At 40.5% G+C, this 16971-nt stretch overlaps 1 protein-coding gene across 3 annotated transcripts in view; it reads right to left on the bottom strand.

The window, feature by feature from the left end:
• ZDHHC6 (zinc finger DHHC-type palmitoyltransferase 6) overlaps positions 1–16971 on the bottom strand; it is a 30505-nt gene that overhangs the window by 6271 nt on the left and 7263 nt on the right. Inside the window, exons 2-9 of one of the 3 annotated variants that reach the window (XM_042460035.1) lie at positions 16251–16305; positions 11331–11813; positions 10420–10595; positions 10000–10159; positions 9011–9172; positions 4594–4647; positions 1335–1502; positions 1164–1205 (exon numbers count right to left, since the gene is read on the bottom strand). In XM_042460035.1, the coding sequence (XP_042315969.1) occupies positions 1164–1205; positions 1335–1502; positions 4594–4647; positions 9011–9172; positions 10000–10159; positions 10420–10595; positions 11331–11597 (1029 nt within the window). In that variant the 5' untranslated portion in view covers positions 11598–11813; positions 16251–16305. The remainder of the gene's footprint in view (positions 1–1163; positions 1206–1334; positions 1503–4593; positions 4648–9010; positions 9173–9999; positions 10160–10419; positions 10596–11330; positions 11814–16250; positions 16306–16971) is intronic. The other 2 variants (XM_042460036.1, XM_042460037.1) reach the window with 2 other exon arrangements.

Here is a 16971-nt window from a genome sequence, read left to right as displayed (position 1 = left end):
TAAGACAGGGGAGGCTCCAAGGCTCCTCTGAATGCCCTAGGATCATATCATGCACCCATGATCACAATTTTAGGTGGTGACAAACACTAAATCTATCCCAGTCACTATTGGAGGGATATAATCTGGATCTTTCCTTACTCTTTGAGGTGCACCATCCAAGTTCTTAAATAAAGTTTTCCTTTGGACCCAGGTTGTTTTTTGTTTGTTTGTTTTTCAGCTGAATATTTTGTGAGGGCAAAAATATTTAGGAGACATACCTGGGGTCTATAGGGGCACAGTGGGAGCCAAGAGCTGCATTAGAATCACTAATGACCAAATACAGCTCATGGGTTGCAGAATTCCAATTTTTGGTATAGGATGTAATATAGGATGCTTTGTTACTCCACATGTTTTGGTCTACAGCTCCATTCAGATACACAAAGGCTTGGCCTATGGTGAGGCACTGTGCGATTAGCAGCCCAAAACATCTCTACATTCCAAGATTCCCATCTCTACTACAGCCACCCCTCCTTTTTTGTGGGGGATCCATTCCGGCCCCCCTCGTGAAAACAGAATTTTGCTTATATTCAAGCGACATTGGCTTAAATACAGGCGTGGGCATGAGCCCCATTCATTTCTCTTCCTTTTGCCCCTCATGCATAAGCGAGGGATGTGAGTCTGAAGACCGTGAGAATGGAGGGAGGACCGTATATGTGACTACCACAGGTCGAGCATGAACATCTTCCATTAAAAACACACCAAAGTACAATGGGCCATCAGTATTTCCTGGGGGTGGGCTCCAGGCCATCCCATGAATACCACTATCTGTGGATGCTAACATTCCATAATATACAATGGTGTAATAAATGGTGTCCCTTATAATCAAATGGCAAAATCAAAGGTTTGCTTTTTGGAATTTATTTTTTTTAAAATATATATTTTCAATCTGTGAATGGTTATATCCATGGGTGAGAATCTGTAGATATGGAAGACCGACTTTAACATCAAAAGACCAAAATCTTAAACTAAACACATTGGACCAAATCTAACTGCCAGCCCCAACTAAACTAGGTTGACTGACTGAATGTGAAATATGTTATGTCAACACTAATATAAGCTGTACGGATTCAATGGATTGAGGCCTATATTTATGCAGATATTATCATCCAAGCAGATGTACTTACACTTCTTACTCGCTTATCAGCTTTTTGTTTCAGTTGCTCTATCTGCAAGAGATTACACACAGGAGGATTAAAATGCAGTTCCCTGGGGTCCAGCTTCTCAGCTTTGAACAGCTTTTATAATTAATTTCATTGTGCATATGTCGGGAAATGGGGAAGGAAGGAATTGCCTACCGTCAAACTATATTGATGGCAACCTTCCTTCACAGGCCACTCTAAGCCATCTCCTTCTGGAATTCCAGACCATGTGAATACTTGCTTGAAATTATTCCATTTGCTTCCCAGGTCATAAGGAAAAATAAAGGTTTCTTTTGTTTTGTAATAGTTGATGCGATCTTTGGCCTGCAAAGGGGTGAATACAAGTATGGTTTGCAAGAATAAAAGGTTCAAACTAATAATATGCAAATCTCCTGAACAATGTGAGATTATAATTTATTACAGAACTGACAGGATAGTGTGAAGGGTGGTCTGGGAGCCATTATAATCCCTAGTGACATGAGCCAAGAGGAGAAATCAACTTGTAAGGAAGAAATCCTAAAGTGTGCATGTCAGTATGGGGATGATGGTGTAGGAGGAGCTATTGTCTAGTTTGTTTATCTATTTGAAGTATTTTCAGTCACTTTTTATGACTACAGCTTCACAAAACTATGGCCTGTTACAGACAGCCGAAATAAAGCTGCTTCGAGTCACAGTGGAGGTATGGTGTTTCAATGATGCATGCATCCTAAGAGTCCAGAAGTCGCACCAAAACCACGCTCCAGTGGAGCGTGGCTTTGGTGCGACTTCTGGACTCTTAGGATGCATGCATCATTGAAACACCATACCCCCACTGTGACTCGAAGCAGCTTTATTTCGGCTGTCTGTAACAGGCCTATATAAAGATAAGAAGCAAAGGCAAGAAACAAGGTATAACAATCACATATTATAAAGCATAGAGACTGTTCTGAATAATGTTATCAAATTGTAGTCTCATTTAGAGGCAGTACATTTAGGCTTTCAAGTCAAGAAGAAAATCCTCAAGCCCTGACTGTATGCCTTGGGGAGAGTTGGATAAGAAATAAAATTTACTACTATTACAACAACAACTACTACTATACTACTCAGAAGGGGAGACAGAGCCAATAGGAAGAGAGTTCTGCGCCACCATCAACTAGCCCTCTCTCTTTCAAATTAATGTAGCCATTCTCAACAGAAGGAACTTGAGAATAGTTTTTTAAGGTAATGTCTGTCCAATAGAGGGAAGAGGTAGAAAACAGAACAAAACCTCTGAGCAATACAGTACTTTGTGGATGCTGAAGAGGGAAGAAACAGAAGATAAGGAGAGAAAAACAGGAGACAGTATACCTTGCTTTTATGATTACAGGCAATGGAACAGAGTTGATTTGGCCAAGATAATGTTTTAACACATACAGTAATACACTAACAGTTTTGAAAACTACATGTATTTCTGCAGACTGGCATTTCAGATAAAAACCAGAGCATTAATAAAGAAACTGCCTTCAAGTTGGCCTTCACTTATGGTGACCCTATAAATGAAACATCTCCAAGAAACCCTATCCTTAATAGCTATGTTCAGGTCTTGCAGACCCAGGGCCATGGTCTCCTTGATTGAGACTATCCACTTGCAATGTAGTCTTCAGTCCAAAACACAGAGCAGAAATAACCCAGTGTGAAACTGCTTTAACTGCCCTGGTTCAATGTTAGGGAATTCTGGGAACTGTAGTTTTGTGATATGTTTTGCCTTCTCTGTTAGAGAGCTCTGGTGCCACAAAAAACTATAGTTCCCAGGATTTCCCAGGACTGAGCCAGGGCAGTTAAAGCAGTCTCAAACTGGGTTATTTCTGCACTGTGTTCTGGACCTTTTTCTTTTCCTTCTGCCTTCTATTTTCCCTAGCTTTCTTTTCTAGTGAGGCATGCCTTCTCATGATGACTGAAGTATGACAGCCTCAGTTTAGTCATTTCTGGCTTCCAGGGAGAAAGGATAATATTATTATAGTATCATGCAAGAACATAATATTATCCTACCATACAATAAGATAATGTAATAGGAAACACAGTTCTATTTGGTGATCTGATTTTTAAATTAAATTAATCAGGCCTTCTTCAGTGAATTAAATTTTCATATTCTCTAAAAGTAGAATAAAATGTGATCTTCTTTAAAACCCAAAATGGTTCCCATAACTGCTGTGTTCTTGTTTATATTAAAGTAGCTGCTATATACTGCAAATCTTAAAAGTTTGAACCTTCTCAGTAATTACTGTCCTCCCTTTCTTTAACATGGATACCTTTTTCATTCATTGTATTATACTGACCTCTAGTGATGGAATAGCAGTAGATAGTGTACTAAAACTTGATTTTCCAGCGTTTGAGAGCTGCTTTCCATATATTACACTGGTGCCTCGGGATACGAAATGATCGGGTTACGAAATTTCCGGGATACGAAAAAGTTGGATTGGCAAAAACTGTTTCGGGTTACGCAATATTTTTCGGGTTACGAAATTTATTTCGGCGCGAAATTCAAATGCTGCAAAGTGCAGCTATAGGCTTTCCAGTGCTAACGGAAAAAGTGTTTCAGGTTACGAAATTTTCGGGTTACGAAAGGAATGGCGGAACGAATTAATTTCGTAACCCGAGGCACCAGTGTATTTGAAACCACACTAAACATGGGGACTTTTTTATTCACTTTAATGGTGGGCATAGTTCTGTTTCCAAGTTTATTCGGTTGCGTAAAGGTTTCCCTCCACTGAGTGGAATAGGGAATCCTAGGATAATAAGAGCTATTGAAATGTGTGTAGGAGCCACCATATCTATCACAAGAAATCTGGGTAAATGTGATCGTACCAAGGCCCAAGAATTCTTCTACAGGCCTTTATTTCCTTGTCAAAACATTTGATGCAAAAAGAGTTCATTGTATGTCTAAGGGGGGAAGTTGAGTATAGGTCAGGAATCTGGAATGGACAAGAAGAAGCTATCCAGAAGTGGAGAGGAACCCTTAGCCACAGCAATGTAGTTGTGCACGGTGGCAATTAATAATTTTACATCTATGTGGTAAGTTGCAATTTGGCCACTCTTATTTAAAAACAAAATCCTGAAAAGGACCCATATTCAAGGATACCAAACACCGTCCTATCTGTTCTAGACAGATCTTGTAGCACCTAACTGAAATGAAGAAGTTGGCAGCATAAGCTTTCGTAGACTTCAGTTTACTTCCTATGAAAGCTCATGCTGGCAACTTAAGTTAGTCTCAAAATAGAGCCAAAATGGAATCATATAAGAGTGTAGTGAAGATACACCGTTAGTTATATCAATACCACATGGAATGGCACAAGTTATATTGGAGCTCAGTTTGCTTGTTGAGAGAAGAAACATACATGGTACATCAGTTTCCCTAAGTAATAATATATTTTACAAATTCCATTTAAATAAAAATTACCTTTTCTTCAATCCATGATTCTATTGAAGTTTTATTCCTTAAAATGACTTTCATCTAAAAAGAGACAGATTAATTTATGTGTGGAAGTACATTGAGTAAACAAACAAATAAACAATAACAGAAGCTGTACTGAGACAAACATTATGGAAGTTTGTTTCTCTACACCCGCATGGTGTATGGTTTAAGTGCTGGACTTAAACTCTGGAAACCAGGGTCAAGGACGTAACCGGGGGGTCGGGGGGTCGGGACCCCCCCTATCAGGCCCTGGGGGCGTTCAAGCTCCTTCCTCCCCCCTCCCCTCCATTAAAACCACGGCGAGGGAACAGAGGAAGACAAAACAAAAGTTCCCCTTTTCCCTCTGCTCCGTGGCTTTAATGGAGGGGGAGGGAGGAGGGAGGAGGAAGGAGCTTGAATGCCAGTTGCAAGCTCAGAGAGAGAGGGGGAGAGAGAGAGAGAGAGAAAGAGGGAGAGAGAGGGAGTCCCTGTGACTCCTTTCGCTTTCGTTTCCTTCAGAGTCCGGCTTCCACTCCTCCTCCTCCTCCTTCTCCTCCCCCTTCCTCCCTTGTGCTTTTGCAGAAGAAGGAAGAAGAAAAGGGAAGGAAGGGGAAAAAGGAAGGAAGAATAAGAGGGAGGAGAAACTGAAGAAAAGAAGGAAAAAGAAGGGAGAAAGGAAGGGGAGAAAGAAGAAAAAAAAAGGAAGAAGAAAGCTTCAAAGTAATATAAAGAAAAAAAAAAAGAAAAGTTGACTTCTAACTTTTAGCTGTTATAATCCATGTACAATAAGTAAAATAATAATAAATAATAATAATAAAATAATAATAAAATAATATCCCTACCCAAAATGCTGAGGATTAGATGTATTTTGGATTTGGAGTTTTTCAGATTTTGGTATATTTAATACAGTACAGTACAGTATATCTAATGGGATATACGGGAGATGGATCCATGTATGTTTCATATGCATCCATAGACATAGACTGAAGGTAATTTAATGCACAATATTTTTAAAATATGTTTGCTTTCTGCATACTGAGCTTCAGCAAAACCCTGAGACCATATGCTTGTATAATTCAATAATTCAGTAATTGATCTGAACCTTCAGGATTTCCAGTTTCCTTGAGTTGGGGTCAGACCAGATGCTCTAGGGTCAGTTTGGGGTTTCGGAAGTCCAGAGAAAGGAGACTCAGACTCTACTCTGGACATTCTCCTGAGATGGACTCATGTTTTTCAAAAACAGTCATTTTCTGGATTTTTACACAACAAAAAAGAGGGGGTCTGTGATGCAGTGTCTCTGAGCATGACCAGAGTGGCTGCCGCGCTCATTGCTCGAGCAGCTGCACTTTGCTTTATCGAGCTGAATTTACTGATGTAACACCTTCAGAGGAAGGACTCAGTTTGCATCTGCACTGAAAAAATAATCCAGTTTGATGGCCACTTTAACTGCCCTTGGCTCCATGTTGTGAAATGCTGGGATTTGTAGTTTGTTGTGGACCTGACAGATGACTCAGCTACAGTTCCCAAGATTCCATTGCACGAAGTCATAACGGAAGTTAAAGTGGTGCCATCAAGGGGTCGAGGGTAAACGCTCGACCCTCTTTTGTGTCTTGGGGGGGCTCTTAGCTCTCAGAATGGTGGCACTTAGTCTTGACCCCCCCTTCCAAATCCTGGCTACGTCCTTGCCAGGGTTCAAATTCCCGCTTGGCCACTGAAACCCACTGGGTGACCTTGGGCAAGTCACATTCTTTCAATCTCAGAGGAAGGCAAATCTTGCCAAGAAAGCCCCATGATAGGTTATTTTGAGTTCCACCACAGAGGAAAAGCAACATGATTATAAACAGAGAAATAAAACTAATGATGATACTTGAGACACTAACATTGTCTTATTTCCACAATATGCTATCATTTGTGGGACAGTGAACCTCAATAACTAATTGTAAGGTGAGGTGGCAGCACGTTGTGGCTTTTGGGAGGCACTCCCTCTTTCCACAGCCTCTCCACCTTAAAAATGATTTCAGGGCTAGCCCAAGACAGTTGATGCCTGGGGCAGAACAACAGATGTCCCCACCCCTCCTCACCACAAGTCATGCCACAGAACAGATTTCATTAAAATATGTGTTTTCTTTAAAGGATCAGTGGGCAGTAGAATGTACACTACTATGCTATTTTCCTCTTGTTCCCATAAAACCAAAGACATGAGCCCACAAAATCTAAAGAAGTGAAGCATGGGCTAACATATACATCCATCAGAAGCTGCAATATATATTCTGCAAGTTTATGCACACTCCATCACATTTCCCCTGCTCTATTTATTCAGCCCTCTTCCATAGACTAATCTTCTCCATGTGGTTTACTCAAGACATGTCAGTGACTTCAGTGTGATCTGCTCTCTTGACTATACTGTTCTCTATTTCAACATACTCCCGACTGTTACAAGCAAAGAGTAAGAATAACAAGAATGTTATACAAATAACTGAGCCCTCCTGCTGGGCAGTTAGTGATTATGTGGTCAGGACTCAAAAGTAGTAGACCAAGTAGTTCAGTCTGGGTAACTCACAAAGCACAAAAATCCCAGGACCAATTGAATCCTTGACGGTGTTCACTTGGCCCCATTTTACAGGGGGGAAAATCAGCACCATCCAAATAGCACCATGAATTTTTTTTAAATTAAAACCACTGTAAATGTCCAGCTACATGTTTAATAACATTAAAACAACAGAGTAATTAAAAGATTGGAAATTTACTGGTTGGATTACAACTCACAAAATCCCATAGGGCACCAGACTCTCTCTGTGTGCATGTGCGCACCTTCAAGTCACCTGTTGACTTATAGCAACCCTATGAATTTCATAGGGTTTCTTAGGCATGAAATACTCAGATGTGGTTTTTGCCAGTTGCTTCCTCTGAAATACAGCCTACAGCACCTGGTATTCACTGGCAGTCTCCCATCTAAGCACTAACCATGGCTGGCCCTGCTTAGCTTCCAAACTCAGACAGGATTATAATCCTCTATATCAGAGCAGGCAAGATGTGTTCTTCCAGACTGTTGGGTTGCAACTGCCAGCATTCTTCTTTCCTGGATTTGCTGGCTTGGTCAGAAAGGAACTGTGGTCTGAAAACCTCTGGAGGGCCAAATGTTTCTCATCCCTACTACATATATGTGTTTAGAAACCCCATCAAATTCAATGGAACATACTTTTGAGCTTGAGGGCAGACAATCTGTGGACCTCTGGTTGTTGAGATTTTAACTCCTGGCATGTTTCACCACTGGCTACACTAGCTAGGTTGATAGGACTTGCAATCTAATAACTCCAGTGCTTTATAGGTGTGCAGTCTAATTTTAGTATATCTTTTTCTCAAATTTTAAAGAAGTGGGCTGCAGAATACTGCAGTTTATTTTAAAATAAGTTTTAATCAAGTGATGAACTTGAGCAATTCTCCCTTGTGATTCATTTTTATACATTTTCCTTTTTGCAAATCATCCCTTTGATCCTTTTGTTACTCCTCATCCCAAAAACACACGTCCAATTTCTTCCTTCCATGATATCTACCACCTGTTCCCATTTCTCTCCCCCCCCACACACACAGACACTTAATATATACATATACAGTCCTTCTCTCACTCCTTGCTACTGCTTGCCACAATGCTCACTGTTAGATCTTCAACAAGATATGGGTGTGCTGGAGTCTGCTACATGTATTGCTACTGCAAGAGACAGTGAAGCAGCAAATATCAGAATACCTGGGGAAATTTGCCTTTTCAGAATGTAAGAACACTAGGAACAGAATACAGTATTCCCTTTTAATTTAATGTCTAGTTGAATGGAGATCAGACATTACCCCACCCTGTTACTATCCCACATGAGTTTCACATCCTTTTCTCAACAGGATAATGCCACTCTTCTAGGCTGGTTCCTGGGATATGCAGTAACAAGAGCTTCAGCAATGTGCTGGTTTAAATGAACATGGTTTCCTCTGCATCTGAGTCCATAAAGAGAACTGCCTAATGACAGCAAAACCAGTCACTCCAAAGTAATGTCAGACTGAAGCACAGGTAGGCAGGTCAGTACAAACACCTGTGGAGCAACTTCTCTCACAGTCCCAGTGAGCATTGCAAGAAGCCTCCCTGATCTTTCCTCCCTCCTCTATTTCATTTTCATCATGCCTTACTCTCAAGGCACACCCTCTTCTGATTGGCAGAGCTCTTTATTATCAAAGCATATGTTAAAGATATGGGAAACCCCACTATCTAAAACCTGGTTCAGCCAGTTAAATTACAATTGAAATTGCTTGCAGGGGGATGCCAGAATAAGAGATAATATATAATGAGAGAGAAGGAATGACTCTCTCTCTTCTGAGCACCATAGTTTGTTGACCCCCAGATCTCACCAACTGTTATTTCCTTATGAAACAGACTCACTTGGATAATGAACAACATGCCTACTGCTATAGTTGTTCCCAGTGCCAATCCCAAGGCAAATAAAGACGCAGCAAATGCCGACAATCCAAAAGGAATTATTGGATGAGGGTCTCTTCTGGCTGCACTCATGTCAATCTTGACAGAACTCCAGCCAAACGATACCTGCAGAAGAGAATCAAGAAGATGCAGACATTTGAGGGACACAGTTGACTACAGTAAAACAAGTCAAATTACTTGATTTTTTAAAAAAATCTTTTGGCAGGGGTGCAAAATTCATCACATTTAGGTGGCTGCATAAAGAATGGTGGGTAATTGTACCCTGCACAATTGTTGTGGCACTTCCAAGAATATTGGCCTGCTAAAATTTGGCAGCAAACTACACAGTTGGATTTTGGCAACAAATTTAACCATTAATTTTTCTGAGCGTTTGCTAGTCCAAATTTTAGTGTAACATTTACAAACAACTTGAAGTGGTGGGGAGGGATGGTAGTGGAACCCTTCTGGGAAGGGTATATGAAACAGATTCTCAACTTTGCTAATTCTTTGTAGGCCAGAAGGAAGTCTGGGTCAGATACAAATAAGAAATAAAGAGACTGTGGCTTATGAAGCAAAGGTCAGATGTGGCCCAAGAGATACCAGATGTCCCAAAGACAGAACAGAGCATACCACCATTGTGTGAAAATGAAGGGCTAAAGAGGAGACTGTCCAGTGGATCCTTGTTATCTCCTGAGCTTAGTTCTAGAACCCTCAATGGAACCCAAAATCTGTTGATGCTCAAGTCCCATTATGTATAATGGCACAGTAAAATGGTGTGCCTTGTAGAAAATGGCAGAATCAAGGTTTGTTTTTTGATTTTTAAAAATATTTTCAAACCATGGATGGTTGCATCCATGGATGCAGAATTTCTGAATATGGAGGACCGACTGTACTTCCAGAAGTGAATTCATTCAATTGTGCTGATAAGGACAGTCTCAAGAGTATTTTCTTACCCTGTTGTAAAGCTGAGTGTACATGGTCATGACAAAAATGAAAGCAGCATGGATACATCCAAGTGGAGCTAGCAGAAGAAAGAGAGTGAAGGAGGCATGGTTCTGAAACCCACAGCAGTTATTGATCCAAGGACAGTGATGGTCCATCTTCATCACACACCTAAGAAACAATCCAAGTTTAATACTCCTGTTCAAGAAACATAGCACCTGTCAAATCCTGACTACTCTCATTCAGAAAGCTGGGTACCAAAACCTCATTTTCAGAACAAGTCTGGGTATTTAGAACCAGGTTTAACAATATGAATAAATACTACATTTGAGCATCTGTTTTAAGTTCCATAAAGTATCAAAATGCATTTCAAAGGTTACTTGACTAAGTGGCTGCTGACTATACAGTGGACCAATATGTATTTGCAGTACCTGTTACATTTTCGGCAGTGGTGTGACCGTGGAGCCTTGTAAGACTGGCATATTTTACAGTATTGAAGATACATGCAGTCCTGAGAGTTTTCCTCAAAAAATAAAGAGAAGGCAGATAATAATAAGGACGATGATGATGACGACGCAAAGGGATCTTGTAGCACCTTTGGGATAAACTGAGAGAAAGAAGTTGGTAGCACAAGCTTTCGTAGACTTAGGTGTACTTCATCAGGTGCATGGACTGCAGTACCTTTGCATACTGATCCAGTCTAACACAGCTACGTCTGACTAATAAATAAATAAATAATAATAGTGCTATCATCATTATTATTTATTTCTTACTTGCCTCTCTCTATGGATCGAGGAAGGGAATAACAACAAACAACACAACATGTAACATCAGTTAAATTTAAAATAATCTGGATAGGACTGCTGGAAGAGACTGGTCATTTCTCTCTGTCCAGTCTCAATAACATACTTTTAAGTAAATATCACATTAAAGCAGACTGTGTGGTCAGATTTTAAATGATGTTTGAATCAATTTTGTTTAAAAAGAAAATTACATTGAATTTGCCTGCTAAGAGTGACAGAAATTGAAATATGATGGACAGCTAATGCATGTTTGGTGCAGTGCAGTGACAGAGTCACATCCTGTCATCTGGGGACAATTTTTTTCTCATCACAGGCCACCAGGTGACCAATGACCTTAGCTTTATGTGTCGGGTGCTGATTTTGTATTCAGGAAATATGACCATATGGATGTATTTCCTCATACAACTTGAGAAAATTCAGTTCCTATCTTGACTTGATTCTACAAATGACAAACCTGGCCAGTAGGTTTGGGACTGATTGCCAAAAATAGGTGAGGCCAAAATACCAAGAAAAAAATCCAATATGATTATTTTGCTTACTGGTTTCCATCCAATGGGAACATAACCAGGGCCCACAAACATGGCATTGAAGTAATTGTAAAGAATCATAACAGTCCAATTGATGAGCATGATGAAATTGATACTCCCTCCTGTTGTGTCCAAAGGCCAATACCAGAGAACAGCATCGATCATAGCCATGGCAGAACATATTGCTATTACACTGAGGGCTATGATGGGTCCCCAGTGACACAGTCTTCTCAGTTCGTGGAGATTTTCAAACCTGATAACGGAACAAAGCACTCCCATTCTGCAACCCCCAAGTACACTTTCTTATTTTAGGTGGTTCCTTTCAGGTACAAGTTTCCATTTGTCATAAGTTTTCATTTCTGCAACAGAGGCTGCATGTCCAAACTGGAAGAGCAAAGTAGCTGAGGTTAAGTCATTTCTTCTGTCTGGGAGACTCATTAGGCATCAAAGCTGTTCAGGTAAGTCTTTGAAGGCAAAGCTGCCACTACACACCGTCTAAACAAATATAGGAAGAAAAGTATTCAGTAGTAATATAATCATCACTGTCAGGAACTCTTTTGATAAAAGGAACATTTAAAACTGATTAGCAGTGGCATTGATGCATCTCACATAGGCTTGGCCCAGACACAACAGTCTTGGGTTGATAAATCATTGTTTTCCCCTTCCCATTCTCACATGTCCCTAGGTTTGACACTTATATCCTGGCTCACTGTAGGACTGTTTCACCTAATGTCTGAATCAGGATGTTATTCTTTAAATACTCGTACAAATCAGGAAGCTAGCTAAGTTTAGCAAGCTGAACAAAACAACACTGCCATCCTGTCCATTCTGGTTGAAACAGAAATAATAATTGCTTCAGTTTAGGGAAATGACACAGATGTCTTTTATTAAACAGATCCCAAATGTGCCCTTTTAAATGTCACATGTATTTGAAACCTTGCTGAGTCCCTTCTGTTTGAAAATTAAGTCTCTTTCACAGTCTGGAAGGAAAGCAGTCTTCTGTTTGGACAACTTCCAAATTGTCAACAAAACTGACTTCTCCTCTAGTTTAGGTATGCCTGGATCATAGAACCATATACAAGGATGCAGGAGGATTACCTGCCTTCAGAAAATAAGTAACTCGAACAGTGACTTTAGCAAAAAAAGAAAGTCAGTAGCCTCTGCTTAAAGTAGTGATTCTTAGGAAAACCTGGAAAAATTATTTCAAAATTAATAAAAAGAAAAAAACCAAACATTTCTTTAAACAATCCCCTCCTTCTGTGGTCTAACAAACACGATAAATTAACATATAAAGCTGCCTGTGCTCAGACCTATGTTTCTGAGTCCTCGACCAACTTCTTTCCCAAGATTATAAGACCTGTTAAGCAGGGAAATCGTTTGGATTGGATAATGAAGGTAGGAATAGTGCCCTCATACTCATTAATGAGGATTTAATAGTCCATTCCCCTGCTTGAGAGAACACTCCCTATTTTTTCTTTCAACTGCCAAGTCTTTATGGTTAAGACTGCCTTGATTACGTAAAGGGATCTTGTAGCACCTTTGACACTAACAGAGAGAAAGCAGGAAGCTGGTCGCACAAGTTTTTTTAGACTTAAATCTACTTCCTCAGATGTATATAGTATATTAATTCACTGGGCCTGCTAAGATCAACTTGGACTGCAGGGATGAACTACATCCAAGGGTATTAAAAGAACTGGCAAATGTAATATCGGAGCCATTGGCAAATCTTTGAGAACTCCTGGAGAACAGGAGAAGTCCCAGCAGACTGGAGGAGGGCAAACGTTGTCCCCATCTTCAAAAAGGGGAAAAAAGAGGATCCAAACAATTATCGTCCAGTTAGTCTGATATCTATACTAGAAAAGATTCTAGAGCAGATCATTAAAAAGAGAGTCTGTGAACATCTAGAAAGCAATGCCATAATCACAAAAAGCCAACACAGGTTTCAGAGAAAGAAGTCACACCAGACAAACCTGATCTCTTTTTTTTATAAAATTACCAGCTTGTTAGATGAAGGGAATGCTGTGGCTACAGTATATCTTGATTTCAGTAAGGCCTTTGACAAAGTTCCCCATGACATTATTGCAAACAAGCTTGTAAAATGTGGGCTTGACAAAGTAACTGTTACATGGATTAGTAATTGGTTGACTGGCCGAACCCAAAGGGTGCTCAACAATGGCACCTTTTCATCCTGGAGAGAAGTGACCAGTGGGGTCCCGCAGGGCTCTGTCCTGGGCCCAGTGCTATTCAACATCTTTATTAATGACTTGGAGGACAAAATTGGGGGCATACTGATCAAATTTGCAGATGACACCAAATTACTAGGAGTAGCTAATACCCCAGAGGACAGGATCAAGATTCAAAATGACCTGAATAGACTAGAAAGCTGGGCCACAGCTAACAAAATGAACTTCAACATGGAGAAATGTAAGGTACTGCACTTAGGGCGGAAAAATGAAATGCACAGATACAGGATGGGGGACACCTGGCTGAATAAAACTATGTGTGTAAGGGATCTGGGAGTCCAAGTAGACCACAAGTTGAACATGAGTCAACAGTGCAATGCGGCAGCTAACAAGGCCAATGCAATTTTAGGCTGCATCATTTGAAGTATAGTGTCTAGATCAAGGGATGTAACAGTGCCACTCTATTCTGCCTTGGTCAGGCCCCACCTGGAATATTGTGTCCAGTTCTGGGCACCACAATTAAAAAAGGACATTGAGAAACTGGAGCGTGTCCAAAGGAGGGCGACTAAAATGGTGAAAGGTCTGGAAACCATGCCTTATGAGGAACGACTTAGGGAGCTGGGGATATTTAGCCTGGAGAAGAGAAGGTTAAGAGGTGATATGATAGCCCTGTTTAAATATTTGAAGGGATGTCATATTGATGAGGGAGCAAGCTTGTTTTCTGCTGCTCCAGAGACTAGGACCCAGAGCAATGGATGCAAGCTACAGGAAAAGAGATTCCACCTCAACATTAGGAGGAACTTCCTGACAGGGCTGTTCAACAGTGGAACACACTTTCTTGGAGAGTGGTGGAGTCTCCTTCCTTGGAGGTCTTCAAGCAGAGGCTGGATGGCCATCTGTCGGGGATGCTTTGATTGTGATTTCTTGCATGGCATGGGGTTGGACTGGATGGCCCTTGTGGTCTCTTCCAACTCTACGATTCTATGATTCTATGATCTGCAGGTGTCTTTCCCATCACTTACAGCCTGATCTACTTTAATTGGAGATGACAGGGATTGAATGAGGGAACTTTCTGAATGATAAAGTGTTTGATTTACTACTCAGCTATAGACCATCCCTGTTCCAAATTAAGCCATCTGGGGGATACAATTTAATATATTTCTGTTTTTAAAGAGGTGTATGCCTTAGCTAGGAGACCTTTAGAAAAATGTTTGCTTAGCATGGGTCTTGAAAAATTGATTTATATCAGTGTACCCTTTTCCAGTGGTATATCAGTGTACCATTGTGCTTAGTAGAAAGCAGGATGGGCTACTTCTATGGCCCTATGAGCCTTAAGAGGTTGCATTATTTGCCTCCAAATGACAAAACAAAACAGGAATGGCTAAAAGGTTTTTAATTTTTTTTTAATGTTTTTTTTTTTATGGGTACTTGTTGAAATTAAACAGTACAGAGGGGAACTGTGATTCATTAAAAGTATCGTACATACTCGACTATAAGTTGGCCTCATGTATAAGTTGAGGGGAAGTTTAGGGGCCAAAATTAAGGATTTTGCTATGACATGTGGATAAGTCGAAGGTAAAACTTAGGGGCATGTAGCAAAGGATCTAAACAATGAAGCAATGCAAAACAATGTCAAAGAATGTAACAAAATTCCAGCAGACATAACTCTTTATGCTTACTCTTAAGGCTGGATGGATGAGAAAATAGAGAGAGTCAGTGCTTCCAGGACAGATTATACACTCTTGCTTTCCACCAGGGGATGGTTTCTTCTTTTAAATAAGAGTTAAGATACAGTACTTACATTGACCCGTAGTAGATAAGTCAACACAGGTTTTTTGGGCCAATTTTTGGACCTAAATTTCCAGACTTATACATGAGTATATACAGTATGTATTGCTAGTTTTGGAGGCTTCCTATAGAGGCAATTCACCTTTTAGCCCTAAAAGGGCGCTGGGAGGGGAATGCATATAGTCTTGAGACTGCATTTTGACCATCCCTGTTGTGAACCAACAACCATGGAATTTGTCTGAAAATTTAACATAAAAAGACTAAGTCTGAAGTTCTAAAAATTCTGGCTTGGAATAGTGAGTTTTGTCACTTCCTTTGCAATTGGCAATACAACTACAGCAGGTTCTCCACATATACGAATTCATTATCCATGGATTCAACTACTCATGGCTTGAAAATATTTTAAAAAACATACATTCCAAAAAGCAAATCTTAATTTTACTATTTTATATAAGGGACATCATTTTACTATGGCATTGTATTTAATGGGACCTAAGCACACACAGATTTTGGTATTCACAGTAGGTCCTGAACCAAACTCCACTGTACTAAGATATTTAGTTTTGATATAATTTTACCAAAGAACCCAAGAAGAATAAGGGAAACATTTGGCAGTTCTGGCCACACCCTACTTGCATGTATGAAACTGTTTAATGAAGAAACAACCAACTGTTAAACTTATGGGAAAGGATTTTATGTGAAGACTACAGGCCTTCACCTTTCAACAAATAAAAAAAAAAGGGCACAATCTAAATTCGCACATGATAAGGCATGTGAAATCTATGGGACAACCTGGACAGTCAGAAAAGACAAGACCTGGGCAAAGTTACTTTGGGGACTGTACCTCCCAGAATCCCCAAGACAGCATGGTCAGCATGGGGATTCTGGTGATTATCGTCCTAAAATAACCTTTCCAAAATCTGGCAGGAATGTAAGATGGTAATGAGATTGGCAAAGTTACCTTGATGTGTTGTTTGGCAAATATCTCACTGGCCTTGAGGACTCATCAAATGCATCTGAAGGCAAACAGAAAAAGGAAACACTAGTGTTACAAATGGAAATGACAGAGCTGGGACTGTCCAGGAAAACTCTTTAGTAAGATACTAAGTGGCATATAAGTAAAAATAATGATGATTATTGTTTTTTGACTTTGTAAGTTGCTTTGTATCCCAATTTTGGGAGGAAAGTGGGATAATAATGATAATAATAATTGGGTTTTTTTAAACTCTTGTAAGCCGCTTTGTATTCCAATTTTGAAGGAAAGCAGGATATAAATAATAATAATAATAGTGATGATGATCGTTTTTTAATTTGTAAACTGCTTTACATCCCAATTTCAGCAGTTGTAGAACATGTTATAAACCAGGGGTAGGCAACCTTTTTGAGCCGGGGGCCGGGTTGTTTTCCGTCAGGCGACTGGGGGGTTGGGGGCGGAGCTTCCACCCTCAAGGAGAGGGGCCACATGCTGGGGGCGGAGCTTCCACCCTCCAGGAGCCAGGCCTCCTCCTCTTTGCCGGCCCCTGACGGGGCCCCAGGCCCCGTCAGAGGCTGGCAAAAAAGCCGGTGGGAGCCGCCAGCACTGGAGGACTCTAGGGACGGCAGCGGGCCCCTAAGAGACCCTCTGCCGCCACCGGAGGCCTCTTGGAGGACTCCAGGGATGGCAGCGGGCCCCTAAGAGACCC

Source organism: Sceloporus undulatus, chromosome 3 (genome assembly GCF_019175285.1).
Source record: "Sceloporus undulatus isolate JIND9_A2432 ecotype Alabama chromosome 3, SceUnd_v1.1, whole genome shotgun sequence".
Lineage (NCBI taxonomy): Eukaryota > Metazoa > Chordata > Lepidosauria > Squamata > Phrynosomatidae > Sceloporus > Sceloporus undulatus.
This window is presented reverse-complemented; position numbering and strand designations above follow the sequence as displayed.